The sequence below is a fragment of the Salmo salar genome, chromosome 01 (genome assembly GCF_965601325.2).
Source record: "Salmo salar chromosome 01, fSalSal1, whole genome shotgun sequence".
Taxonomy (NCBI): domain Eukaryota; kingdom Metazoa; phylum Chordata; class Actinopteri; order Salmoniformes; family Salmonidae; genus Salmo; species Salmo salar.
Genome location: NC_138291.1, coordinates 74548655 through 74575685, shown reverse-complemented (window position 1 = coordinate 74575685; position 27031 = coordinate 74548655). Strand labels below are relative to the sequence as shown.

Here is a 27031-nt window from a genome sequence, read left to right as displayed (position 1 = left end):
TGGTTAGAGCGTTGGACTAGCAACCGAAAGGTTGCAAGTTCAAATCCCTGAGCTGTACAAATCTGTCGTTCTGCCCCTGAACAAGGCAGTTAACCCACTGTTCCTAGGCCGTCATTGAAAATAAGAATTTGTTCTTAACCGACTTGCCTAGTTATAAAAAAAAGCAAGCCATTTTGGAGTTTCAATGTTTAATTAGACAGCTCAGATTTTCAGCAATGTCACATGAACAAGTGATTTTGAAACACTATTCTTACAGTGCAAAAAAAGATACTCCATTGGTTGAGTTAAACTGTTTAGATGTGAAACTCTTTTGGGCGTATTTCACAGCCTTTGGTGAAATACTAAGTCATGAAGCTATACATATGCATACAGTAAATGTCTAGGTTCGATGATGTTATTTCCACTGGGGTCCAATCTTACAAGTCTTATGATGCCGGAGAGACAGGCTTCCTTCCTACTAACACTCTCAACCCAACAACCTGAACCCAGCCAAACATCGCCCCAACCTATCTCAACCGGTCCATGGGGCCGGTCTACTGTTATGGTTGTGTCGCGGTCACCAGATGGTCCTCTTCACCCCGGCCCAGACGGAGCGTTTCATGCCCTGAGAGGCACGGACGTCATCCCAGTTGAGCCGCGTGTTGGGGATCTCCTCCTCAGGTTCAGGGTCGGGTCGCACACCCTTCTTAGGGGTGGCCACGATGAGGGGCAGGGGCCCGCGCTCCGGCTGAAACTCTACCACATGGAGCTGCTTCTTTTCAGCCAGGGACTGGTGGGTCTCCTACACAGAGAGAAGGGGAGAGGGTAGGTCTAAAGCAGTGTGTGTGTGCATGCGTGCGTGTTTAGAGCTCGTCTATGTTATTGCAGGAAGATTTCCAGCGATTGGCCCGAGAGCCAGCAGGTCTCCCTGACGATGTTGACAACGGCTCACCTGATTAGCCAGTCCGGTGAACAGAGCCCTGGTGATGTTAAGCAGGTTGACGGAGCCCTCTACCTTGGCGTACATGTCCTCTACACCAATCAGCTTACAGATGGTGATGACAGCACGGTGACAGTGTAGTCCGTAACCTAGAGAGAGAGAGACTAGCCAGACTAGTAGCCAACCTCCATGCCTATCACGGTGTTGTCGATGACTCTTCCATTGCGAACAAATGACATTCACAGAGGCACATACAGTCATAGACATGAAAAACATGCACGGTTAAGAGTATTAACTGATACCGAACTAATCTCTGATAAGTGATATATTTAGGAGAGGTTGTGCCTACATCGCCTGAGTCTAAGACTGTGGAACAGACACTAACACTAGTGTCGTGTGTGAGGACAAAGGTCTGAGTGGATACTACTCCAAAAAGCCAGTGTCACTCACACAACTACACTGGAGTTTCATAATCCTTTACACAACACCCCAACTGCCTCTTAGGCGGTTTACATGACAGGGTGTAAAAGAGAGAGAGAGATGTGTGGGTTCCTTTGTGTGAGTGAATAGATTTGGGACTGTGTGTATGTGAACAGTATCAGAGAGACTGTGTGTGTTTGTGTATAGGGTATGAGAGCAGCATTGTCATGGTATCATTTCTCAGTGCACTGTCAGTTCAACTCTCATCAACTTGCTCTTTTAGGTGGAACACATCCTGTTAGGGGCAGCCATGAAACCCCCCCCACTCTACCTTTATGCTGTTTCTTCATGAGTAGGGTGGTCCTCTTGAAAGTGGAATTGATATCATGGTAAACTGTTAAAAACAGAAGAAAAAAAACATCAAAATCAACCCAGCTGTCAGTTCATCCCAGACTGTCCTGCACTTTACCTCTCGCCAAAAAAAGTGCACTAAATAGTGAATAGGCGGGCATTTTCTGATTGCTCCTGATTAGGGTTGTAAAACTACCAGTGACTATCACTAATTTTGGTAATTAACAAGTAATCTATGGTAACATTGGTAATTTATACTTGAATAACTATATATATATATTATATATATATATATATATATAATATATATATATATATATATATATATATATATATATATATATATATATATTATTTTTTTGTTATATCTGTCCATGAGTTTCAAGTGGATAGACTACAGGGTTCAAGAGATAATTGGATAATTAATGAAAAAAAGCTCTGCAACTCTTCCAATGATTGACTGTTTTGATGCCAAAACATTGACAACAAATACATATTAACATAGTACAGATTATAAAAGTTTGTAAAAACAAATAAAGGATATTTCATGCTGAAACCATCATACACCAATGGTACTCACTAAGTTGATGGTTTATATTTAAGATAATGTTTTACAGCTTTGTCATTCATTTTTTTGTAATCATCTTATTTGATTATTTTATAAATGTCATTTTATGTGATAATGTCAGACAGAGGACCAGAGATAATTACAGACACCTGTGACAATCTGAAGTACCCAAAAAGGCCTCTAGATACCAGGTGATAAAATACAATAAAAAACTTGAAAGTTACCAAATTCAGGTAGATTACCGATAAACTTTCAAAGTTACCAGTAATATACCCTCTGTTTGCAACCCTACTCCTGATGAACCTTGGATGAGTCAGAGCCTTGAGCAAATGTAACTGTGTGGGTTAGTGGCGGCAGTCAAAGAGCCAGCCTGTGTTAGACTGGGTCACGAACCCTGGTCACGAACCCATCACCCACAGAACAGAACATTTACAGTAGCTGCTGCAGTAGGTTTGGGCCTGTTAGGAACAGCCTCTTTCAGTGTGTGTGTGTGTGTCTCACACACAGACTTACAGCAAGAGAAATATGCACAAACCCCTAGAGTGAAAACACTTCTCTTTGATCTACCGATTTGTAGCAACTGCTTCTCTGCAGAAAGCCTTTAGCAACATGACTACTGTTGACATAGACTAATCAAACTATGCTGACGGAATAGCAATGATATTATTTGAGCTCGCTCACTTGCAGTACAAGCGTTTGCATAGAACAAGCCTGGTTCGCTGTTCAGACAGTAAGTACAAAAACCATGTTAGCCAGAACAGACTCCTATTCAACAGCCCTGTGTCTGAATGGGCCAAGAGGAGATAAGTGGAGGAGTAAGAAGGATGAGAGCGGAAGCCTCAAACATTCTGATCTCACACTCAATGCACGCAGAGACCCTCCCACAAAAATATAGTGACTTACTAGTGTGATCGTTGTATCTCTCAATGTAGTACAGATAGTGCACTGCTCGGTTCTTTGCCTGTTATGGTAAGAAGACCATTGTCAGTGTATACACATTTCAACACAGCCACTTGAATACGTACTGTATACCAGGGCTGCCCAACCCTCTTCCTGGAGATCTACCATCCTGTGGGTTTTCAGTCCAATCGTCTTCCTGGAGATCTACCATCCTGTGGGTTTTCAGTTCAATCCGAATTTAACACAACCGATTCTACTAATTAGCTGCTCAACAAGACCTTACCTAGCTGAATCAGATATGCTAAATTAGGGTTGGACTGAAAACCTACAGGACAGTAGATCTATAGGAAGAGCGTTGGGCAGTCCTGCTGTAGAGTGCCAGTATGGGTATTTTCCAGGTAACAGGGAAACATTTTACCTTTCTCAGTGCAGTTTGACGGTCTGCCGCTTTACCCAAGGCAAAACCTGCAGGAGAAAAGATGGAAATAAGTATACAAAAATATATAATAATCTTAAGAATTATGTCTTTGGTTTCATCCACATCAGCTTCACTGCCTGTCATAGTTTCCATATCTGATTGCTTTATCGTTCATCTTTTCATGCTGCTGTCACTTGACAGTTAGGCGGAACCAGACAGAATTATTTTAAATAATTCATTAAGCTGACAGCTTCGACAGATAAACCAATCCCATTCCAATCCATGAAAGACAGAAGACACTTCTGGCTCGCTCATCTGTCTCAGTGAACTGAAAGCTTTCGAGTGCCACACAGTGGGAAAAAGTAGAGAGGCTTTGCACCCTGAGAGTGTAGCTAGCTCAGGAGTGGCCACCACTTCTCCCTGGAGCTACTCTCCAGCAGGGTTTTGGACTCACCTGCTGCCCCGTTCCCATTGCCAACAGCTACCAGGCAGCTGATGGACCTCTTCCGGCCCTCTTTGGCTGTCATGTTGAACACGCTCTTCACCTGTCAATAATAATAACCACCACCAGGTTAAAATAGCTTAGACTGACCCCTAGAGGACAGTCAGAACAAAAACCACCCATTACTGCAGACCAGAACAAGGTGAAACATGTCTTTATGGGAGGCAGAATGTCAGTGAATTCCATATACATCCTATTATAAAAACAGAGGATGGGCCCTGGGGGAGAACTAAAGGTAGGCAGGCCCCAGGTTCATTGGATTTGGTGATAAACTTATTCCCTCTCTATGCAATTGCTTTCCTCTTAAAAGTCCTATGAAAAAAACAAAACGGACCAGAGTATAGTCAAATGAACAAATTAACAATTGTTATCAAAAAGAATGCAGGTAGCACCTTATTAAACCTTTGGCTTTTTAAGAGGGATTGACCTTTCCTTCAAGGCCCCAGTCGCCACTTTGTGTCCGATGTTTCGACTGAGTAAAATTCCTGCCGGAGTCTGGAGGCGGTCTGTGGGTTTGCTCCTGGGGAAACAGCCCATCTCATCCCTCCTAGACACCCTCTCAACATTTAATTGCCTCCCATCGATCGGTATAGACAGACGAGTGCTGCCCTTCCCTGTCCGTTCACTCTGTTCCCCTCCCTCCGGACAGATTTACGAGCTGCAGTGTGACCTTGGAGGCAGCAGGGGGCAGTGTGAGCATATGACAGAGCTGAGAGTTACCATACATACAGCACTGGAGGAGAGACAACGGCTGCTCTACACACATTCACACCAGTAACACATTGACATAGAACATACACACAAGAACACACACAGCAAAAATACTGAGAGAATATCCTCTGATATAGAACATCACTGCCACCATTAGGTTTTATTTATTCACACCAAAGAAAATAAGTGAGACAAAACTGTACAGATAAAAAAAAACTGGTAAAAACGGTGTGCAGGTGTGATTAGAAGCCCAAAAGGGTTTATAGGAAAAGCACACCACAGATGCAAGTAAAACAAATTTAAAGTGTGTTCAATCAGTTAAACAAAGAAAATGAATTATAATTGTACATAATATAAGCAGTAAACAAGAAAAAGCATGTTTGATTATGTGTGTGTGTGTGTGTGTGTGTGTGTGTGTGTGCGCGCACACGTGTATGTGAGGTTACACGGAGGAGATATTTTTCTGGAGTTTGCTTCCCTGGAGAAAAACTCCTGGCCCCTCCATGTGGTAGACTGGATGTGATACTAGTGTACCCCTGGGCTTCCTACATCCAGAAAGTGTGAGTGTGTACAGTAAGTGTCAGTGCTCTTCAGTGTGATGTGGAGGAGTTTGATGAGACATAAAGAAGCTGTGACAGAGCTTTCCCCCTGTAGGAGAGGCCAAACCCAGAAGAGGGAAAAATGAGTGGCAAGATGGGTAAGAGACTTTTTAGAGGTTTAAGAGACAGGATTAAAGAGAGACCAGTGAGAGATGAGATTGAGAGGCAGATACATAAGCGAGAGAGGGAGAGAGGTACAGCATAATTATCATGCACCAACTCCCCTCCCCAACACACACACCAAATCACATTGTATCCAGGCTGTATCACATGCGGTCGTGATTGGGAGTCCCATAGGGCGGAGCAGAATTAGCCCAGCGTCATTCGGGATTGGCCGTCATGGTAAATAAGAATTTGTTCTTAATCGTTTTGCCTAGTTAAAAAAAAAAAGATTAAAAAAATGTGCGTCGTAAACAGACATAGACTAACCGTGAAACGCTTATTTGCACACACACACACACACACACACAGCTTATTCACCCAGTCCTAGCCTATCCCGTCCACTACTACTAGGTTACTGACCCCATCACACCCTAACAGAACCCTCATCTCTACCTCATCCAACCTCTCCACTCGTTCCCTCCCCCCATGGGAGCTGGTACAGCTGGACAGTAAAGAGATCCTCCCAGGGCTCACAGCCGTCACAGACAGAAGAACCAGGACAGAACAGATGTAGAGCTGGTACCGGTCCAACAGCACTCTGCTCCTAACTCAACAACACTGACTTCAGAAGTTCCCTTTGTGCCCCTCTATGTCTAGGTGGGTTATGAGCCTATGTGACAGGGAACTGCCAGTGGCCAGCCAGAGAGACAACCCCACTGCAGATCCTGTCTGTTTCAAGGTGTGTGTGTGTGTGTGTGTGTGCGCGCACACATGAGAAAGAGCTCATATTACAGCAATACATTAAAAGCCTAAAACATAAACGCAAGATATTATGAGTCCATTTAAAAAGGAGGAAACCATAACAGCTGGGTATTTCACTATAAAAACATGACTCCCAATGTCACTGTGTTAGACCCACAGAGAGGGAAGGAGAGAGAGAAAGTGAGCGAGAGAGGGGGGGGGGGGGAATAGCAAGAAAGAGGGAGTAAGACAAAGAGAGCTCCAGTTGCAAGCTAATGTAATTGGCAGTGTCGTTAAGCCACTTTGCCATTGTATTCTTGTTGCCATTTGCTGCTTATTACCAAGTCGCAGAGAACTGTTTTCTATTCACCCGGATACAATTAGGAACCAACATTGTCTCTAGAACCCTCATACTTATTTAACTCGAGTTAGCAGGTGCCCCGGCAAATTGCATCGCAGAAAACCTAATTGCAATAGTTAAACATGCATGAAGTCATAAAATGGAAGTTTGCTAGTGCAATGCGAGGCAGGGAGGGAGTGTTGGGAAGTGATATCTTAGAGGAGCTGGTGCTGGGTGTCATGGCGGGACTCAGTGGTGTATTAGGGAAACCGTTTACAGTTTAAGAACCAAATGGAAGCAAACTATTGCAGAGCTTCTATTGGACAAATTCAGGTAGGTCCCTAACTGTTTCGTTTGCTTCCATTTAAGAAACGTTTTGCAACAGAATTGGTGGAATGAATACATCCCTGGACTGTGGAGGAAGATTTAACTAAACTTTACTGCTATGTGTTGATTAAGCAATAAGGCCTGAGGGGATGTGGTATATGGCCAATATACCACGGCTAAGGGCTGTTCTTAGGAACAACGCAATGCGGAGTGCCTGGATACAGTCCTTAGCCATGGAATATTGGCCATATCACAAACCCCCGAGGTGCCTTACTGCTATTAGAAACTGGTTACCAATGTAATAAGAGCAGTAAAAATACATTTTGTCATAACTGTGGTATACGGTCTGCTATACCACAGCTTTCAGCCAATCAGCATTCAGGGCTCGAATCGCCCAGTTTATAATTAACAATATAGTACTATAAACAGTGAGCCGTGTTGGCTGGCACAGGACTAATGGACCACAGATAGTGCACCACTTCACAATGTGCATACTGGAGAATCACTGAGCTACTGTATGGAATGGATTAACGACCATGGGTATATAAAACAGAGCACACATTTCATTCCACTGCAAGAGTGGTGCGTCTTTTAAAACAAATCTTTGACTTTTGGGGATACTTTGAAGGTTGTGTAGCTAGTAGTTATACGATACATCCGTAATGGTATTCATCCCCTTTTAATGAAATGAGTTGTGAGAGGCCCGAGTCTCCGTGCCATTGGAGCCAGGCCATCTCCTATGGAAGTGCACTCTCCTGTCCCAACCCACTGACTAACTAATGACATGGTGCTATTGTCCTTGGGAAGAAATCCTCCCCCTTTCCAGGAAGCATTTCATATAATTCATGTATATTTATAGGGAGATGGAACTCATAAACTGATCCATCAGTTTCCGGGGGACACGAGTGTCTGTGGCTCTGTATTATTTATGTAAAGAGGAGCACATGCAGAGGCTGGGGAGGATTATCTGCGCAACGCATGCAGGACATATTTAATTAGTTGATTGCTGCAGGCCTGGGTCAATGCTGACCACATTACGATATACGACAGCTGGGCACTGGGCCCAACACATGCCCAACCTCTGAATACAGCTGTCATAATGCTGTCTTAACAGAATGAACGACATACAGCAACAAAAAAGAACAGTAGGCCGACATGGACCTCTAAGGCCATTCCAGCAAAATCTCTTACGCAAGAGAAAGATCCATTGCGTTCCTTCACATCCCCTCGTTTCGCTCCTTTCATCTTAACTCTGTATTTTCCCAACACTTTTCCCACTGTTTTTCTCTCTGTCTCCAAGTGCCCCTCTGACAGGTACTTTCCCTCTTTCAATAGGAATTTATAGCGGTACCTTTATGTTGAAGATTGTAAATACTGTACAGGCAACCACAGCTCACATGTTAAGGAATGAGTGCTTTAATCAGCCTGCCAGGCTTTGAGGGGAATGCCAAGTACTCAGCCTAATGTTCAGATTCAAAATAAATATCACCACCATGTTAAGAAAACAATCACAGCATTGCGCCATCTTGGAGAAACAGAGACATAGGGACATCGCCGCTCTGGCTTTCATCCAAATGCCTCATCTAAACATCTGCCAGGTGGCTTGCTACACCATCCAGCCGCTCACTGGTCATTCACACAAATGCCTCATCTGAACATCTGCCAGGTGGCTTGCTACACCATTCAGCCGCTCACTGGTCATTCACACAAATGCCTCATCTGAACATCTGCCAGGTGGCTTGCTACACCATTCAGCCGCTCACTGGTCATTCACACAAATGCCTCATCTGAACATCTGCCAGGTGGCTTGCTACACCATTCAGCCGCTCACTGGTCATCCACAGCTCAAGGACCTGAATGACAGATTGGAAGAGGGAGGTGTGTGAAACCTGGTCAGGCAGTAGTGTCTTTAGAACAGAACAAACACATAGATATGGTAAAGGAGACAATGGAACGCAGACGTTGACCAGATTGGCGCACATTCAACAAACCTGATCTAACAAAGTGGATATTTGTCAAATCCATATTGATTTATCTATTATAACAAGCCCACAATGTGCTTAAGTTTTGCTGCATAACATGTAGAAGTTCTCAGTTTTCAGGTTTAGAAGAAGTGACTGGTAAATGCTAACTCTGGTTCGTATAAGATGGTAGCATAGCTAGCATAAAGAAATCGTTGATGGTAGTCAAAGTTGTTTTTAACTTAATTGGCAACAATGACATGAACATGTGTTGGGGTTGACATCCATACAAGAATTATACTCTGATTTTTACCTCAACATAGTGAGAAATACACAAACAATAGCCTAAAATGTAGACATTTTGCTGGGGGGCAATGAGGAGACTCGGTATCTTTCCCCCACGTCCCTTTTCCTCCAGCGTTTCCATAGAAAATTCCATTGTTTTGGTCGAGTTCAATTGACCTCTTTACCGCATCTATTAGGGCCACGGAGATGAACATCTAATGTGGACTGTAGCATCATGCTGATGCATTTTGGGAAAAAGAGAAGGAGGGAGAGGGAGTGCAATGGAGAGGACTGAAATGGAGAGGGCTGCAGCCTTCTCAGACCCATGTTATCCATCTAAAACCTGATACCCACAGACATTTCAAACTGCAACTTGACCCTCAACAACAATGCATTATGCACCTTCACTCTGGGATGAAAAATTAAATGGCAACCAATTCGTCTACCCCTTAAGAATCACTGTGGACTTACACACTAAAAAGGTAATGCGGTGCAGGTCCATTGCGGCAGGTATAAATTGACTTTATTACAATGGCTTAATGCCTTGGGGTGGATTTCAGTAGCTCTGTGTATCACATCCCTAGGTCCAGTTTTTCAAAATTTGAATGATCCGCATTCTGTAATCCTCTTTTTTTGCAATTCAGGATGAGATCAATCTGGCTGTTTTTGAGCTGTTTTTTCAGAAAATAATCAGATAAGATGACTCTGATCCATACCAAAGTATTAAGCTCACAGAATGCGTATTTTCAGTGCTTTGAACAGTCCTCCACCTTGCCATCTACTGGACAGGTTATGGTACTGCTTCTACACTGTCACTGGGAAACAGCGATGAGTAAACCACATAAAGGTAGCTCGATTCAAAACAATAGAGCCTGCATACATCCCTTATAAATACACATTTGACACTCATAACAACTGACCTTATACCCATACTGCGGTCAATTTAACATAATGAACCTTTATTCCAGATTAAAGGTCAAATTGGATTACCAAATCCCATTCTTCAGTTCTTTTGAAAAACTCTATGGATGGTCCCGGTTTGTTTGGGCCCTCCACAACATCAATTTGTATTAAATTAGCCTAAATGGAAAGACCATTACCATGAGATCTCTTACGACTGGATGGGAAAGCTAAACGTAACCCTGAATCTCTGTAGCCCCTCTTCTCTCTCTCCTCCACATAATGAGGATTGATGAGGACGGCGAGGAGTTTCTTTTGGGTGATGGTTGGCTTGTTAATCTGTTTATCAAAGTGTTTTGTAATCGACTCCGTCTATATTCCAATATCCTCTCAGAGGGGTGCCCCAGATAACAACGTGTTAGTAATATCCATATCGCCGCCATATTCATATCACCGTACTTTCTTCCATTTACCAAAATAGAAAACGACACATCATTTCCTCGGTTAGGTGTCGGTGTTGACAACATGGCTATGCCTACAGTCTCTCTCATGCAACCATGGCATAGAACAGTCCTTTGGGAGACAGAGAGCATGCAAGTGGAATCATGTTATGCTCTATGTTTGGAGGGTGGAAGGTGGGTTGACATTCCCTGTAGCCCCCCCCCCCGGTTTGTGCCCAAGTAGGAGTGATGCATGTCGAGGTGAGACGTATCGGTGAGGGTAAAAATACGATTCATTTGCCCTTTTTCACACTGTGTCTAATACACTGACTATAGCATGACTGTGGTAGGGCTTGTGTTTGTGTGCGGCGCTTCATGGTCGTATCCTCTCCTGTTCATCTCTGTGTCTTAGCCCGGTGAGTTCAGCCGTGGGTCATGTTCTTGAATCAGGGAGGTTCAGAGGCCCGTCGGCACCGAGCTACTCAACTAGTTGCTGTTGCTCACCGAGCAAGGAGTTACGGCAAGCAGCAGAGGACACTCAAGACAGACTCTCAGCCAGCCTCCACGGATCAAACCCAGCTCTCCCAAGTCCCGGGAACATCAACCATCAAAGGGATCTCATCCACTTGTCTTCAAAGCCACCAAATAGCACTACGCTACTGCATTGTGTTTGCCCTGCTTTTTCAAACTACAGACTTTGCTAGATGCGCCGACCTACCCTTTTGGGCTGGGTTAATACCACGGTAACCGATTCCAACATTTTGGGTTAGTATTTGAAGAGCACTCACCTCGATCACTCGGGAGTCAAAGTCATCGTAAGTCTCTAAAAAAAGAAAGGAAAATAAGGTAGTAAAAAACAGAGTAACATGAAGGTAAAAGGTGACTTCCAGTGACATGAAATTACATGTTAACCCAGGTTACAGTTTCCAATAAACAATACATGTAACTTAAAGAAAATAAACATTTTATATGACATTCATGAGAAGAACTATTTGGACTGATAATGTCCCGGTTTCCCCAATGTGAATACCTCTGATTGTATATTGTTAAACTGCAACATCACCTTCTATCAGACACTAAACATGACAAGGTTCACCTGTGCTGATTGGGTTTAGGAGGTAAATTCAATCCAAACAAATGGGCCTTAGATTACATGTGTAATAGGAGCCACAGAAGCAACTCTCAGAGCTAATCAAAGCAGATTAGCAGTCTGCTTTTAGTGAGACAAATAAAGGGTTGATGAGGCAGATTTCTCAGAGGGAGAGAGGGTAAGGTTTATTGACTTATTTGATGGCATGGGTAAATCGGACTTGCTTATTAGTGTACTCCATCGCTAAAACAGTAGAGAATGTCTGTGATAAACCCATAGAAATCCAAAACAAATTGTTAACAATCACATGACATTCACTACATGGGGCTAGTTTAAATGGAAGATTTTACAGTAGGTCGCCATAACAGCATACATTTTTCCACTTTTGTTGGCAGGTAAATAAATCTAGTAAGGTAAATCTGTCAATGATTTAGCTCAGGTTTGCCTACAGCAACGTGTCAGTCATTCCCTCAATACATTCTAACATGGGATTCTAACAGAGACAGGTGGCGACAGGGCATTTCCTGGATTTAAGAGCGGGGCTTGGTGAAGGTATCTGTGAGGAGGTGGGGTAACCCTAGCATGAGAAAGAGGAGGGTGAAGGTCAAAGGTCAAGCGTTCCCAGCTCCTATCAAAGTTGTGATTTAGGCTCCCGTCCACGCCACCGCATGGTAAGCCATCACTGTGGTGACTAGCAGACAGAGAGAGCGCAATCGGAAGGCAGGAAATGTAATAACCAACCCAGCCCTGCCCAGAAGAGTGGAGGAACTAAATATACACAACTGTTCAAAGTTTGGGGTCACTTAGAAATGTCCTTGTTTTTTGAAAGAAAAGCACATTTTTTGTCCATTAAAATAACATTAAATTGATCAGAAATACATTGTAGACATTGTTAATTTTGTAAATGACTGGAAACGGCAGATTTTTTTAAATGGAGTATCTACATAGGCGTACATAGGCCCATTATCAGCAACTATCACTCCTGTGTTCCAATGGCACGTTGTGTTAGCTAATCCAAGTTTATCATTTTAAAATGCTAACACAACATGCCATTGGAACACAGGAGTGATGGTTGCTGATAATGGGCCTCTGTACGTCTATGTAGATATTCCATTAAAAAAAAAAAAAAAAAAGCCGTTTCCAGCTACAAGAGTCATTTACAACATTAACAATGTCTACACTGCATTTCTGATCAATTTGATGTTATTTTAAAAATGGACAATTATTTTTTTCTTTCAAAAACAAGGACATTTCTAAGTGACCCCAAACTTTTGAACGGTAGTGTATGTATAACAAATAAATCCTGGCCGTGCAGTGTGAGGACGACTTCAATTAAAAAGAGATTGTTCCGTCTGTGGTGTGTTACCGTAGTAACAGTGGTAGGGGTGGTGGGAGGAGGGGGATGAGGAAAGGTTGGAGAGGCAGGTGAACAATACCCATTTGATACCAGTGTTCATCTCACAGGGAGATGAGGGGATGCAGAGACAGAGTTCTCTTTCAGTTATGTCTTCACACTATGACAGAGGAACACCATCAATATGTTACTCAGGCAACTTACTTATATTCTCAAGTTCTGCAGTTCTGAATGTTTAAGCTTTTTGACTACTTTAGTATTCCAAGCCCTAAATAAGATATCCCTCGGAGGAGTGAAGGGCCAGATGGACAGAGCTGAGAAACGAGATGAAGGGAGGGAAGGGGTGAGTGGGTGGTAAAGGGATTACTTTCTAAATGTGGACAAAGCCGCACTGTCCCTTCTGTTAAATATTGCTCTCCATCAGTCATGAGGTGCTAATGGGCCTGCATTCAGGTCTATCCTTCAGACCTACAGACGGCCCCGCTCATCCTACCTCCTTTTAAAATGACTTTTACGCTTTATCTAGAATGTATCAACAGCTCTTGATCTCAAACATAATTTAAAAAAATGTCAAAGACCTAATATATAATTTTAAATGTCAAAGACTTGATCAAAATAATCTCAAAGTTATTTGATAATTTCATAGAAATATTGTTTATATATAATGAATTTAAAATCACAGGTTTTGGTTAGCCTTAGTGTTGGAGAGGGTTGGTGGGAGGGGAAGGGTCTCTAATGGGAAAGAGACCTGTCAGTCTGTCTGGCCTTTCATTGTGTTTCGCTAGGCTCGGTTGGCTCTCAGGACGTCAAGCAGGAAACTGCTAGCTCCAGGTGACATTTGCCCTTTCCAGACAGAGGTACGGGCTGTGCTCTCCCCAGTGGATTGAGCCTTTACCGTGTGGTGCAGCGTTTGAAAGGCGCCGAGTTGTGGAGGTTGTTGGCATTTGGAGCTTTCAGAAGGAAAAGAGTGACCCAACCTGCCATTTCACTACCACCAGGGGTATTGATTACCAGAGCAGATAGAATGCTGGGAGAAATGGCCCAGTGTTGTGAATATGTCTGGCTGGAGGAATACGCTCGTTCATTACTATAGTACAGCTAGACCAGAGGTGACACACGGAAGCAAGTCAGAGTGTGTGTGATGAATGCAGAGCTCTTTGCTTCAATAATATAGCAACAATATTCAATCTGATCCAAAGCAATGCTACTACACAATAATAGTGATTGATGTTTGATGGAAAAACAGACCTTCAAAGTATGTGCACTAGGAATGTGCATCTTTCCCTTTCAAAACGATTCAATACATATCTAGAAACATGGGCTTCCATACAATACAGGAACGATATGGTTTTAGTTTGAAATGATTGTGTAATTCGATTTGATTAGAGAAATGATTCAATGCTCTAACATTTGTTGCATAAACACATTCATTTTCCATTCGAAATGTAAATCTGCTACTGATGGAGCTCATGAGCTGGATCTTTCTGAGCTGACGTGTGTGTGTGTGTGTGTGTGTGTGTGGGGTGTGGGGGGCACTGAGCATCTACCCCCCCACTGTCAGTTAGGGGGCAATGTTTGCCTTTTGCCCCTCCCCCCGCACATATACTTTTGATCTGAAGTCCCCATCACCCATTAATTAATTTAACATTTTTGCAGATTAAAAGTTTGAGCTAGTAAATGTATAATATTTATCTTTAAAAATGTGCTATGCCATAGCCAATGAATACATAGCACAACTTTGGATTTCAACCCCCGTGTCATAATCGATTGGTTAAGACCGTTTGGAAGTTGACAGACTCGGAGTGAGTGTCATCTTCCACTTAGACCACGCAGTGCGGGTAACAAAAGTGATTGCGGTCCTCGTTACGAAATTATCAACTTTACCCTGTATATCTAAAAATGACCATATATACTGATTGTTTCAAGCAAAACTACCCAAACTATGGTGAACCTGAACAATCTAAATAAAATCTAATGTAAGGCCCGATCAGCATGTAGTCTACCTATAGCCAGATGAGTTGTGTCTCCGGCAGTAGCTTATGTTACTTTTATCCCGGTAAAAAACTATTTTCAAATGGCGCATTTAAAAAAAAAAAAAGACATGGTTGTCACTCAACTGTGGGGATGTCTTTTCAGTGGCAGGGACTGGGAGACTAGTCTGGATCGAGGCAAAGATGAACGGAGCACAAAGAGATCCTTGATGAAAACCTGATCCAGAGCCTAATATTGCGTGAGCCATTATACAAAGATTTGAATGCTGAACGTGCCTTTAGAAAGTATTCAGACCCCTTGACTTTTTACACAATTTATGTTACAGCCTTATTCTAAAATTAAGTAAATCGTCCCCCCATATCAATCTATACAATACCCCACAATGACAAAGCAAAAACAGTTTTTTTGAATTTTTTGCAATTTTTTTAAAGTGTAAAACCCAGACATAATATTCACACCAGTCAAAAGTTTGGACACCTACTCATTCCAGGGTTTTTCTTTATTTTTGACTATATTCTACATTGTAGAATAATAGTGAAGACATCAAAACTATGAAATAACACACATGGAATCATGTAGTAACCAAAAAAGGGTTAAACAAATTAAAATATACTGCTCAAAAAAATAAAGGGAACACTTAAACAACACATCCTAGATCTGAATGAAAGAAATAATCTTATTAAATACTTTTTTCTTTACATAGTTAAATGTGCTGACAACAAAATCACACAAAAATAATCAATGGAAATCCAATTTATCAACCCATGGAGGTCTGGATTTGGAGTCACACTCAAAATTAAAGTGGAAAACCACACTACAGGCTGATCCAACTTTGATGTAATGTCCTTAAAACAAGTCAAAATGAGGCTCAGTAGTGTGTGTGGCCTCCACGTGCCTGTATGACCTCCCTACAATGCCTGGGCATGCTCCTGATGAGGTGGCAGATGGTCTCCTGAGGGATCTCCTCCCAGACCTGGACTAAAGCATCCGCCAACTCCTGGACAGTCTGTGGTGCAACGTGGCGTTGGTGGATGGAGCGAGACATGATGTCCCAGAGGTGCTCAATTGGATTCAGGTCTGGGGAACGGGCGGGCCAGTCCATAGCATCAATGCCTTCCTCTTGCAGGAACTGCTGACACACTCCAGACACATGAGGTCTAGCATTGTCTTGCATTAGGAGGAACCCAGGGCCAACCGCACCAGCATATGGTCTCACAAGGGGTCTGAGGATCTCATCTCGGTACCTAATGGCAGTCAGGCTACCTCTGGCGAGCACATGGAGGGCTGTGCGGCCCCCCAAAGAAATGCCACCCCACACCATGACTGACCCACCGCCAAACCGGTCATGCTGGAGGATGTTGCAGGCAGCAGAACGTTCTCCACGGCGTCTCCAGACTCTGTCACGTCTGTCACGTGCTCAGTGTGAACCTGCTTTCATCTGTGAAGAGCACAGGGCGCCAGTGGCGAATTTTCCAATCTTGGTGTTCTCTGGCAAATGCCAAACGTCCTGCACGATGTTGGGCTATAAGCACAACCCCCACCTGTGGACGTCGGGCCCTCATACCACCCTCATGGAGTCTGTTTCTGACCGTTTAAGCAGACACATGCACATTTGTGGCCTGCTGGAGGTCATTTTGCAGGGCTCTGGCAGTGCTTCTCCTGCTCCTCCTTGCACAAAGGCGGAGGTAGCGGTCCTGCTGCTGGGTTGTTGCCCTCCTACGGCCTCCTCCACGTCTCCTGATGTACTGGCCTGTCTCCTGGTAGCGCCTCCATGCTCTGGACACTACGCTGACAGACACAGCAAACCTTCTTGCCACAGCTCACATTGATGTGCCATCCTGGATGAGCTGCACTACCTGAGCCACTTGTGTGGGTTGTAGACTCCGTCTCATGCTACCACTAGAGTGAAAGAACCGCCAGCATTCAAAAGTGACCAAAACATCAGCCAGGAAGCATAGGAACTGAGAAGTGGTCTGTGGTCCCCACCTGCAGAACCACTCCTTTATTGGGGGTGTCTTGCTAATTGCCTATAATTTCCACCTGTTGTCTATTCCATTTGCACAACAGCATGTGACATTTATTGTCAATCAGTGTTGCTTCCTAAGTGGACAGTTTGATTTCACAGAAGTGTGATTGACTTGGAGTTACATTGTGTTGTTTAAGTGTTCCCTTTATTTTTTTGAGCAGTGTATATTTTATATATTTGAGATTCTTCAAAGTAGCCACCCTTTGCCAGGTGGTGCCACTCAAGGACATTCAGAGACTTGTCCCGAAGCCACTCACGCGTTGTCTTGGCTGTGTGCTTAGGGTCATTGTCATATTGGAAGGTGAACAGTCCTGAGCACTCTGGAGCACGTTTTCAAGGATCTCTCTGTGCTCCATTCATCTTTGCCTCGATCCTGACTAGTCTCCCAGTCCCTGCCACTGAAAAGACATCCCCACAGCATGATGCTGCCACCACGCTTCACCGTAATTATGGTGCCATGTTTCCTCCAGATGTGATGCTTGGTATTCAGGCCAAAGAGTTCAATCTTGGTTTCATCAGACCAGAGAATCTTGTTTATCATGGTCAGAGTCTTTAGGTGCCTTTTGGCAAACTCCAAGCGGGCTGTCATGTGCTTTTACTGAGGAGTGGCATCCGTCAGGCCACTCTACCTTAATGGCCTGATTGGTGGAGTGCTGCAGAGATGGTTGTCCTTTTGGAAGGTTCTCCCTGTTAAGTTCATGTTTTAAGTATCCCTATAGTTCTGTTATTACGGGGCTATCACTCAGTCAAGAGTGCGCCTGCGCAGGAAGTCTGTTCGTTGATGGACCTAGCCTAGAGTGCAATGGCTACTTTGTAGTGTGTTCATACGGTATAGTAAACTTTGATAAACTGGAACCTTGTCGTATCATTTCGAGTTAACACTCCCATCTCCACAGAGGAACTCTAGAGCTCTATCAAAGTGACCATTGGGTTCTTGGTCACCTCGCTGATCAAGGCCCTTCTCCCCCGATTGCACAGTTTGGCCGGGCAGCCAGCTCTAGGAAGAGTCTTGGTGGTTCCAAACTGCTTCCATTTAAGAATGATGGAGGCCACTGTGTTCTCTGGGACCTTCGAAGGCGCAGACATTTTTTGGTACCCTTCCCCAGATCTGTGTCTCGACACAATCCTGTCTCGGAGCACTACGGACAATTCCTTTGACCTCCTGGCTTGGTTTTTGCTCTGATATGATCTGTCTACTGTGGAACATTATATAGACAGGTGTATGCCTTTCCAAATCATGTCCAATCAATTGAATTTAACACAGGTGGACTCCAATCAAGTTGTAGAAACATCTCAAGGACGATCAATGGAAACAGGATGCAGATGAGCTCAATTTCGAAATTGAGTCTCATAATAAAAGTGTCTGAATTGTTATATGAAAGTATTTCTGTATAAATTTTTTTTTTTATAATAATAAACATACAACAAATTCTAAAAACCTGATTTTGCTTTGTCATTATTGGGTATTGTGTGTAGATTGCTTAGGATTTTTTCGTATTTAATCCATTTTAGAATAAGGCTGTACCGTACAAAATGTGGTAAAAGTCAAAGGGTCTGAATACTTTCCGAAGGCACCGTATGTGCCAGATCAGGAATAGCCCTAGCCCTCGTTGGTCAGCGTGCAGTTTGACTAGGCTACTGATATTGCCTGGGGTTGTTCAGCATGCAAAATGACTTGTAGATCAATGAGTGTCAACATAATGACATGCTTAGCTTGACACTGAAGGAGAGGACGCCGTCGTCACAGAAGATGAGGTATTTTCGGAAGGTAGGAAAAAAGTAATTTGAGCTAAAAACGGCCAATTCATAACATTTCATCGATTTTCTTACCGATGCATGCTACATTTGGATCGCTCATATTTTAAACATTTGAACCGGAGACCGATGTTTATTGGGGAAATCGTTACATCCCTAATGTGCATGCTTTACACGCACAGTACCTCCGTTGGGTCCAGGGTCAGGGGGCCCCAGACTGATGCCGCCCCAGGAGTTGCCAGTCCACCCTCGCTCCCTCTTCACCCTCATCTTCCTCCTGCGATCCCATTCGTCGCGCTGTCGCAGAAGCTCTGCCTGCAGTTCCTGTTGCTCTGACTCCCCGCGGCGAGACATGTTCTGTATGGTCCCGCTCTTCAGGATGGGCGAGTTCAACCCCGGCCACAGGAACCCCCCGCGCCCTGAGAGAGAGACAGAGAGAGGGTAGGGGGTTTGTTATGGGAAGGAGCATTAAATTTGTCCTAAATGTGCCACTGCACTAACTCAACTCAAACGGAGCACTAACTTCAACTTTATTATAGGTTACAGACTGTATAAAGAACAGTCTTCAGAGACAGACACACAGATGGGAGAAATGGGGCAATGATTACAGGGAGTAGACAGCACTTCAACCAGTGTGACGAAGTGCAGCCAAAAATCACATGAACATTGGAAGAGAAGTCACGCCTATTCTCTTCCAATGCGGCACTGATTACACAATCTTGTCACATCTGTAGGGTTTGATGGATTTGAACAGGGCCAGAAAAGAAAGAGGGAGACTGACTGGGCCGCAGACAGCTCAGCAATAAAACACTCAATGAATTTCCACTTTTTAAACGGCACTGAGATAGATGAAAAGAGAAAGAGGATTAATCTGTTCATTATACATTTATGTAATTAATTAAAATACTACTGGTAACAGATTAATAGTCTACTGCCCATTACGAGAAGGAAATTCAGATGAAACTTTAGCCATCAATATTCAAACTCGAATTCAGGTTTGGCATTAAAGACAGAAATATACATGATACCAACCAATCGTAGTGGGTTTACTCTTTCTCCAACAAAGTCAAATGTTTGGGTTAGAGAGATATATAAATAACTATGAATGAAATAGATCTAAAACAATATATGCATCTTACCCTCTCCGATGTTCTGGCCTCGGTTCAGATCCTTCTTCATCTTCCTCTTGGTCCTCTTCCCTCGGCCCTTTCGAGCACCGGCACCAGTCTCTGCCAGAACTCCCCTCCAAAGCTCCTCTGCTGTCACTGCAACGATAACACACAGAAATACGGATTTAATGAACAAATCTGACTAATCTGGCAACCTCAATGCAGCATCTTTGTCCAGAATATTGAAAACTATCGCCTGGTAGGATACTGATGAAAAAAAAGGTATTTAAAAAAGGGGGTACAAAAATGTTTTTCGACTTTAGTTTACAGAAGCAGCACAATCTCTCTGCAACAAGTCTGGGATCGACCTCCAACAAAAGAGCCCAGAAATTACAATCTGCATCTAGTCATGCACTAATCAAACCTGCTAGAGCGCACTATGCATTCCAGCAAACAAACACCTGCTATTACTCAGAGAGCGAGAATGCTAGTTTGTTTTTCCCAAATAAAATCTATTTTCAGCCGAGCTGCTTGCTTCTCAAGGATTTAGAAGGAGATGCTCGGTGCTGCACAGAGAATCGATTAGGATTTAATTAAAGCATGTGAAGGGAGCTGTAACCAGTGTGTTTGAGCATTTAATGGAGCTTTGTACTACAGCAAAGCAACACGGCACTAGGCTAATAAAAGCTATGATTGTCAAAGAGCCAAACCTTGCTTGAGGCTAAATCTTGTGTCCTTGCCGTGAGGAAAGTCTCAAAAGGGAGTCCTAGACCTAGATAGATAGTGTGGAAATGAATCCATTCTAGATCAATGCACTTAACAATACTACTGGTCAATCAAAAACAACTGTAACCTATGCTAGCAGCTTGGAGCGCTTCAATAGTCTCACTCCTGGGGTGCCAATGCACACCAACTTTGATTATTTTCCTCCATCTCTCCTTTTGGATGGCACAACCATGCTAAAACAGATGCCAGTCATGCCACTAAAGGGATGAGGTATACAAAAAAGTTGAAAGGCATGAGAAGAACAGGCCAGGCTTCCCTCTCCTACAGTATGCAAGTTTCTTTTCCCACACTTTGCCCATGGCAAGGAGACTTATTTGCTACAAGACTTAAAATAGGACGCAAACTAAAGCAGCTAACAGGCATACTGCATATCTAATTCAGTAACGTTTGTTCAGAGACAATATATAGTCAAACATGATCTCTGAACAGAGTTCTGAACAGAGTTCTGAGTAGAAAACAAAAAGATTCCAGCTCATCTCCAACGATGTCATGAACTAGTGGAAATATTATCTTCAAAGCACCAAGCCCTCGAGCAGAAGTCTGGAGAAAAGTTAATCACTCAGTGATACCTTTTCACAACAGTTCTTACATTGACACTGTGTACAAGCAGAGGGACCCTGTTTTCCATTCTCCCTTGACTCCTTCTCTGTGGCCAGTCAGTAAAGCTGGCCACTCAGATGTCTGACACCATCATTAGATTCTGCAATTTAAAAAAATATATGCATCAGCAGCATCTGCTCTGGCACCAGTCAGTCAGTCAGTCAGTCAGTCAGCCAGGCAGCATCTTTCATTCGCAGAAGTAATGATCCTGTGTTAGGCTGCCACAACCAGCTATTAGAACGCCTGGCGTCAGGCAGAGAAACAATCCATTTCAAGAACCACTGGGACAATTCATTTCCCTCATCTTTTACATTAGTAAACCCAGCATCACATCAGCCTAGGTTTTAGCTTAACTTATGTGATAAAGGTAACTAACTAAAAGGTAACATAGAATCAAGTGATAATTCTGCAATTCCACATCTTGTAGAAAAGTGAACCTTTTCCTGTCAAAAAACCCCAAAGCAGTCTGCCCAAAACAGTTCAGCTGGATGTCAGTCAATTGTGAAAACCCATTGCTAAAGAATAATTTGCCAACAAAATCTTTTAAAAAAGTGTTCCGAAACATCATAGTATACACCAAAGCAAAGTCTGGAGATACAAAGCAATCAAAGTAACAATTATCTTGAGTATGTACACTGTAAATAGAAATATGTGCTGAAGGTGGCAGGTTAATAAAGTGAGAGGAATGGTGGGTGTGTTTGGGTTTCCATGCATTGGCTGAGACGGAGCTGGTGGTGACAGATGTAGCATGAGTAATTATCTCAGTGAGATGCTGCAGGAAATAGTGTGGCTGCCTGCCACTGCTGTGTTCAGCTGACACACACACACACACACACACACACACACACACACACACACACCTTCCTGTGGAAGCTCTGCATTTGACAGGTTCAACCACTGTGAATAGGTATCACTTAGCGAGCTCAGGCCATTTTAAGTGAGTCCTATTAAAATGCTCAAGTAGTTATGCCTATATTATAGTGCTGCCTCCGGTAATACTGGGGCAGTATCAAGATATTACATTCGTAGACCAGACCGGAGTCAGGGATGATTACATTGTGAATATCAGCAACATTTTGTGAGGGTTGAGCACATGTCAGAGCTGATGTCAGCAAATCATGATTTGATTTGTTCACTTGAAGAGCTTACCTGATAATGAAAATGATTTTATTGATTGGAAAGCTTCGATATAGGTATTGACTATATATTGACTCTTGAGAGTTTGGGAACACCAGCACTTACGTTTGTTGAAGAAGCTGCTATGTCTGGTCTGTATCCAGGTAGCAGGGGCTGGTGGGGTAGGAGTCCATAGAGAGGCAGTGGGTCTGGCTAGGTGAGAGAGAGGCAGGGCGCCCCCTGCTGTGTGAAGTGGTGCTACCCCTGAAACACAGCACAGAGAGGTAATGCCATTTACTAGTGTAAAATTACCTAGAACAGTTATAAATTCACTAATGCAAATGATCCTGTCTTGTTTATTCTGGGTGTTAATGATAGGTCTGGGACGATATCAGTATCACGATACTCGTTAGTATCGTGGCAAGGAAACAAAACACAAAGCGGATTTAACTTGTTTTGGAAAATATCCCTAATGTTGAAAACAAACATCATTATGTTGTCATCCAGAGTTACATGTACAGTCCCTCCGGAAAGTATTCAGAACCCTTCACTTTTTCCACATTTTGTTACGTTATTCTAAAATGGATTAAATTGTTCCCCCCCTCAATCTACACACAATACCCAATATTGACAAAAGAAAACTGTTTTTTTTAAACGTTTTTTTAATTTTAACTGGCAGCGATTACAGCCTCGAGTCTTCTTGGGTATAACGCTACAAGCTTGGCACAACTGTATTTGGGGAGTTTCTCCCATTCTTCTCTGCAGATCCTCTCAAACTCTGTCAAGCTGGATAGGTAGCGTCACTGCACAGGTATTTTCAGGCTTCTCCAGAGATGTTCACTCAGGTTCAAGTCCGGGCTCTGGCTGGGCCACTCAAGGACATTCAGACTTGTCCCAATGCCACTCTTGCATCATCTTGGCTGTGTGCTTAGGGTCATTGTCCTGTTAGAAGGTGAACCTTCGCCCTGTCTGAGGTCCAGACCACTCTGGAGCAGGTTTTCATCAAGGATCACTCTGTACTTTGCTCTGTTCATCTTTACGTCGATTCTGACTGGTGTCCCTGTCCCTGCTGCTGAAAAACATCCCCACAGGATGAATGACCATCGGGTTCTTGGTCACCTCCCTGACCAAGGCCCTTCTCCCCCGATTGCTCAGTTTGGCCGTGCGTCCTGCTCTAGGAAGAGTCTTGGTGGTTCCAAACTGCTTCCATTTAAGAATGATGGAGGACACTTCTTGGGGAGCTTCAATGCTGCAGACATTTTTTGGTACCCTTCCCCAGATCTGTGCCTCAACAACAATCCTGTCTTGGAGCTCTATGAGCAAGTCCTTCGACCTCATGGCTTTGTTTTTGCTCTGACATGCACTGTCAACTGTGGGACCTTATATAGACAAGTGTATGCCTTTCCAAATCATGTCCAATCAATTGAATTTACCACAGGCGGACTCCAATCAAGTTGTAGAAACATCTCAAGGATGATCAATATAAACAGGATGCACCTGAGCTCAATAGCAAAGGGTCTGAATACTTATGTAAATATGGTATTTCAGTTATTTATTTTTGCCAACATTTCCTAAAACCCAGTTTTTTTTGTCATTATGGGGTATTAAGTGTTTATATTTATTTAATCAATTTTAGAATAAGGCTGTACCGTAACAAAATGTGGAAAAAGTGAAGGGGTCTGAATACTTTCCGAATGCACTGTATGTGTATTTCACACAAATCTGAATATCATGCTTGTATGGATGTCAACCCCAATATATGTTCATGACATCATCACCAATCAACTGCATTACAGTAAAATGACGTTGGCTACCAACACCGATTTCTGTATGCTAGCTATGCTACCAGCTTATAGGAACAGGAGTTAGAATTTAGCAGTCACTTCTTCTAAAGCTGAAAAGGGTCTTCTAAATGTTATGCAGCAAAAAACAAATATATCTTTATAATTTCATTATCCACACTGTGGACATGTTACAATACATGAATCAAATAAAATTCAAATCCAATTCATGATGGGTTTGACGAATATCAAATTTGTTAGATCAGATTTGTTGAATGTGCGCCGATGCGGCATCCTTCTTCTATCCCCACGGTCTGCATTCTATTGAACTCTTTACCGCATCGATGTCATGATATTTCTGGAATTTTTTATTCTCCCTGTCTATTTTTTTACTTTTGGTGATAGTTCTCAAAGATGATCTTGTTTAGAAATATATTGCTCCATTATACTTATGACGTAATTTATCTGGTTTTAGCCATTTACAGTTGAAGTCGGAAGTTTACAAAGACTTTGGTTGGAGTCATTAAACCTTGTTTTTCAACCACTCCACAAATTTCTTGTTAACTGTAAGTATACACTGAAGACTTTTAGCATCCTGAAAATGATTCCCCCCTCCAATGGCGGTGCACCGCTGCTAAGTGCATATAAGGAAAACACTTGCATCCATGTGTGATTGGAAGGCACCATATAGCTCGCTCTCGTTCAAGTGTATTCAGTATCTCTATCCATCTCACTACATGTGCTACAGAGAGAATATTCCATGGACCTCCAGAGCCTTCTAACCAACTACCTGCGATCTCTCCAGAGCAGAGAAATAAGCTCCTCTGGCGGCAATGTTTTATGCACTATGTAAACTTCCTTCACTATGGCTGTTTGTCTGTGTGATGAAATACACTCACTAGACAGTTTATTAGGCACACCACCTCGTTCAGGTAAATGGATTGCTCCTACAGACAGTGAGTCATGTGGCCATGGCTTACTATATAAAGCAGGCAGATAGGCATCCAGTTACTGTTCAATTGAACGTTAGAATGGGCAAAACATGTGACTTAGAGCATGGTATGATCGTCGGTGCCAGGTTCGAGTGTCTCAGAAACGTCCGCCTCCCTGGGCTTGTCTAGGGTTTACCGAGAATGATGCAAAATACCAAAAAAAAGGAGAATGGGAAGAATCGTGCAAGCTAACAGGCCACAAACAGACATAACGGCACAGTACAACAGTGGTGTGCAGAATGGCATCTCGGAACACACAACTCATCGATCCTTGTCCCGGATGGGCTATTGCAGCAGACGACCAGATCGGGTTCGACTCCTATCAGTTAAAAACAATAAGAAGTAGCTCCAGTGGGTATGCGATATCCAACACTGGACTATTGAGGAGTGGAAAAACATTGCATGGAACATGACAGCGAGTTCAGTTTACTTGAGTGGCCTGCGCAGTCCCCAGACCTCAACGCAATACAGCATCTTTGGGATGAGACGGAACAGGCTGTTCGCGTCAGCATGGACCAATATCCCTGTGGAATGTTTCCAACATATTGTAGAATACGCCAAAGAATTCAGGCTTTTTTGGAGGCAAAGCGGGGTCCGACCCAGTACTAGATGGGCATACCTAATAAACTGTCCGGTGAGTATATCCCAGACGAGGCTAAAGATTAGGACAAATAGACATGTGAATATATACTGAAGAAAAATATAAAATGCAACAACTTCAAAGATTTTACTGAGTTACAGTTCATAGAAGGAAATCAGTCAATTTAAATACATTAATTTGGCACTATCCTATGGATTTCATGACTGGGCAGGAGTGTAGCAATAGGTGGGCATAGGCCCAACCATCACCCAATCCAAATGCGTTTTCCCTACTAAAGTGCTTTATTACAGACAGAAATACTCCTCAGCACCCCCTCCCAAGCAAACCGTCGACCCCCATAATACGTTGGCAAAAAAAACTATTCAAGTCTTGTCTTCTCATTAGTGGAATGATAACGGCAAGGAGAAGCAATCAACATTTTAAAATTAATTTGGTAAATAGTTTCTCATTATTTTGACCTCCCCACATTATAAATTAGAAGAACTGTAAACTCTTACATAACCTAGTAGCTAGAAAGGTAACTCAAAACACATTTTCGCTAAGAGCAGCTGTTTAGCTGGTTAAACAAATGTTAGCCATGTGTTGGCAAACATTTATGTCCAAGTCAAGAAAGCTTACTGGTAGCCAGCGGCACTTGCCACACTGGCAGCCAATTCGCGGGTGCTTTTTCAAAGCCTATGTCAGACACTCCAGTGAGTGTAATACCAAAGACAGTAGGAACTCTAATTTGCTCAAAATTATTTGAGAAATAAAAAGGTGACATCATTAGAAGATATTGTTTTTTCTAGTGTAGGTATGTAATTCAAAATTAGTTTATTCTGTTGTTGCTAGGAATATTCATAAAAACATTAACTTTTTTCCACCTTTTTATTTATTAAAATTGTTGCAGACTCCGTGCAGTACCTTCGTCGACCCCCGGTAGAATACCCCTGGCCTAGGCAACTAGTCATTGTCGTCACGCGGTGGACCAGGCATTCATCAGAAAGCGATCCAAACGAAATACGGAGAAGAATCCCATTATGATGGAATGGTTAGTTTACATAGCTAGCTGGCTGTCCGGCTAGATGACAAGCCGAGGATGACAAGCTATAACTAGCTAGTATTAGCCATAGCATAGTGTGCAGACTTTGTCTATGAAAATATACATTATTCCAATAGACTACACAGTTCAGTATACAACCCGATTACATATTCTAGGGCCCTTTTTGGGTAAAACATCTGTGTGACAGAAATGTGTAATTTAGGAAATATATTCACCTCCCAGCGTAATTCGGAGGGCACAGCACACCCGTATGGACGCCGCCATCTTGATGTTGTGAAAGGTCCTGAATAGCATAACAGATAG

General features: G+C 43.0%; 1 protein-coding gene across 1 annotated transcript; it reads right to left on the bottom strand.

Moving 5' to 3' along the window:
• Positions 1–171: 171 nt before the first annotated feature.
• Positions 172–27031, bottom strand: mrps5 (mitochondrial ribosomal protein S5). Its single transcript, XM_014206260.3, has 11 exons — positions 26944–27031; positions 22439–22576; positions 19841–19966; positions 18887–19120; positions 11273–11307; positions 4031–4121; positions 3577–3623; positions 3162–3219; positions 1671–1733; positions 932–1068; positions 172–781 (listed from the first exon to the last, which is right to left on the bottom strand). The coding sequence occupies exons 1-11, from the start codon at positions 27020–27022 to the stop codon at positions 557–559; spliced, it is 1233 nt and encodes a 410-aa protein (XP_014061735.1). The 5' UTR covers positions 27023–27031; the 3' UTR covers positions 172–556.

What these genes read in the sequence shown, in the direction of transcription:
- mrps5 (XM_014206260.3), bottom strand. Translation starts at nt 27,022, where the DNA reads ATGCTATTCAGGACCTTTCACAACATCAAGATGGCGGCGTCCATACGG. An exon ending in CAATGGGAACGGGGCAGCAG is followed by an intron (nt 3,624 to 4,030) that starts GTGAGTCCAAAA and finishes TTTCTCCTGCAG; the next exon opens with GTTTTGCCTTGGGTAAAGCG. An exon ending in TCACCGGACTGGCTAATCAG is followed by an intron (nt 782 to 931) that starts GTGAGCCGTTGT and finishes CTCTCTGTGTAG; the next exon opens with GAGACCCACCAGTCCCTGGC.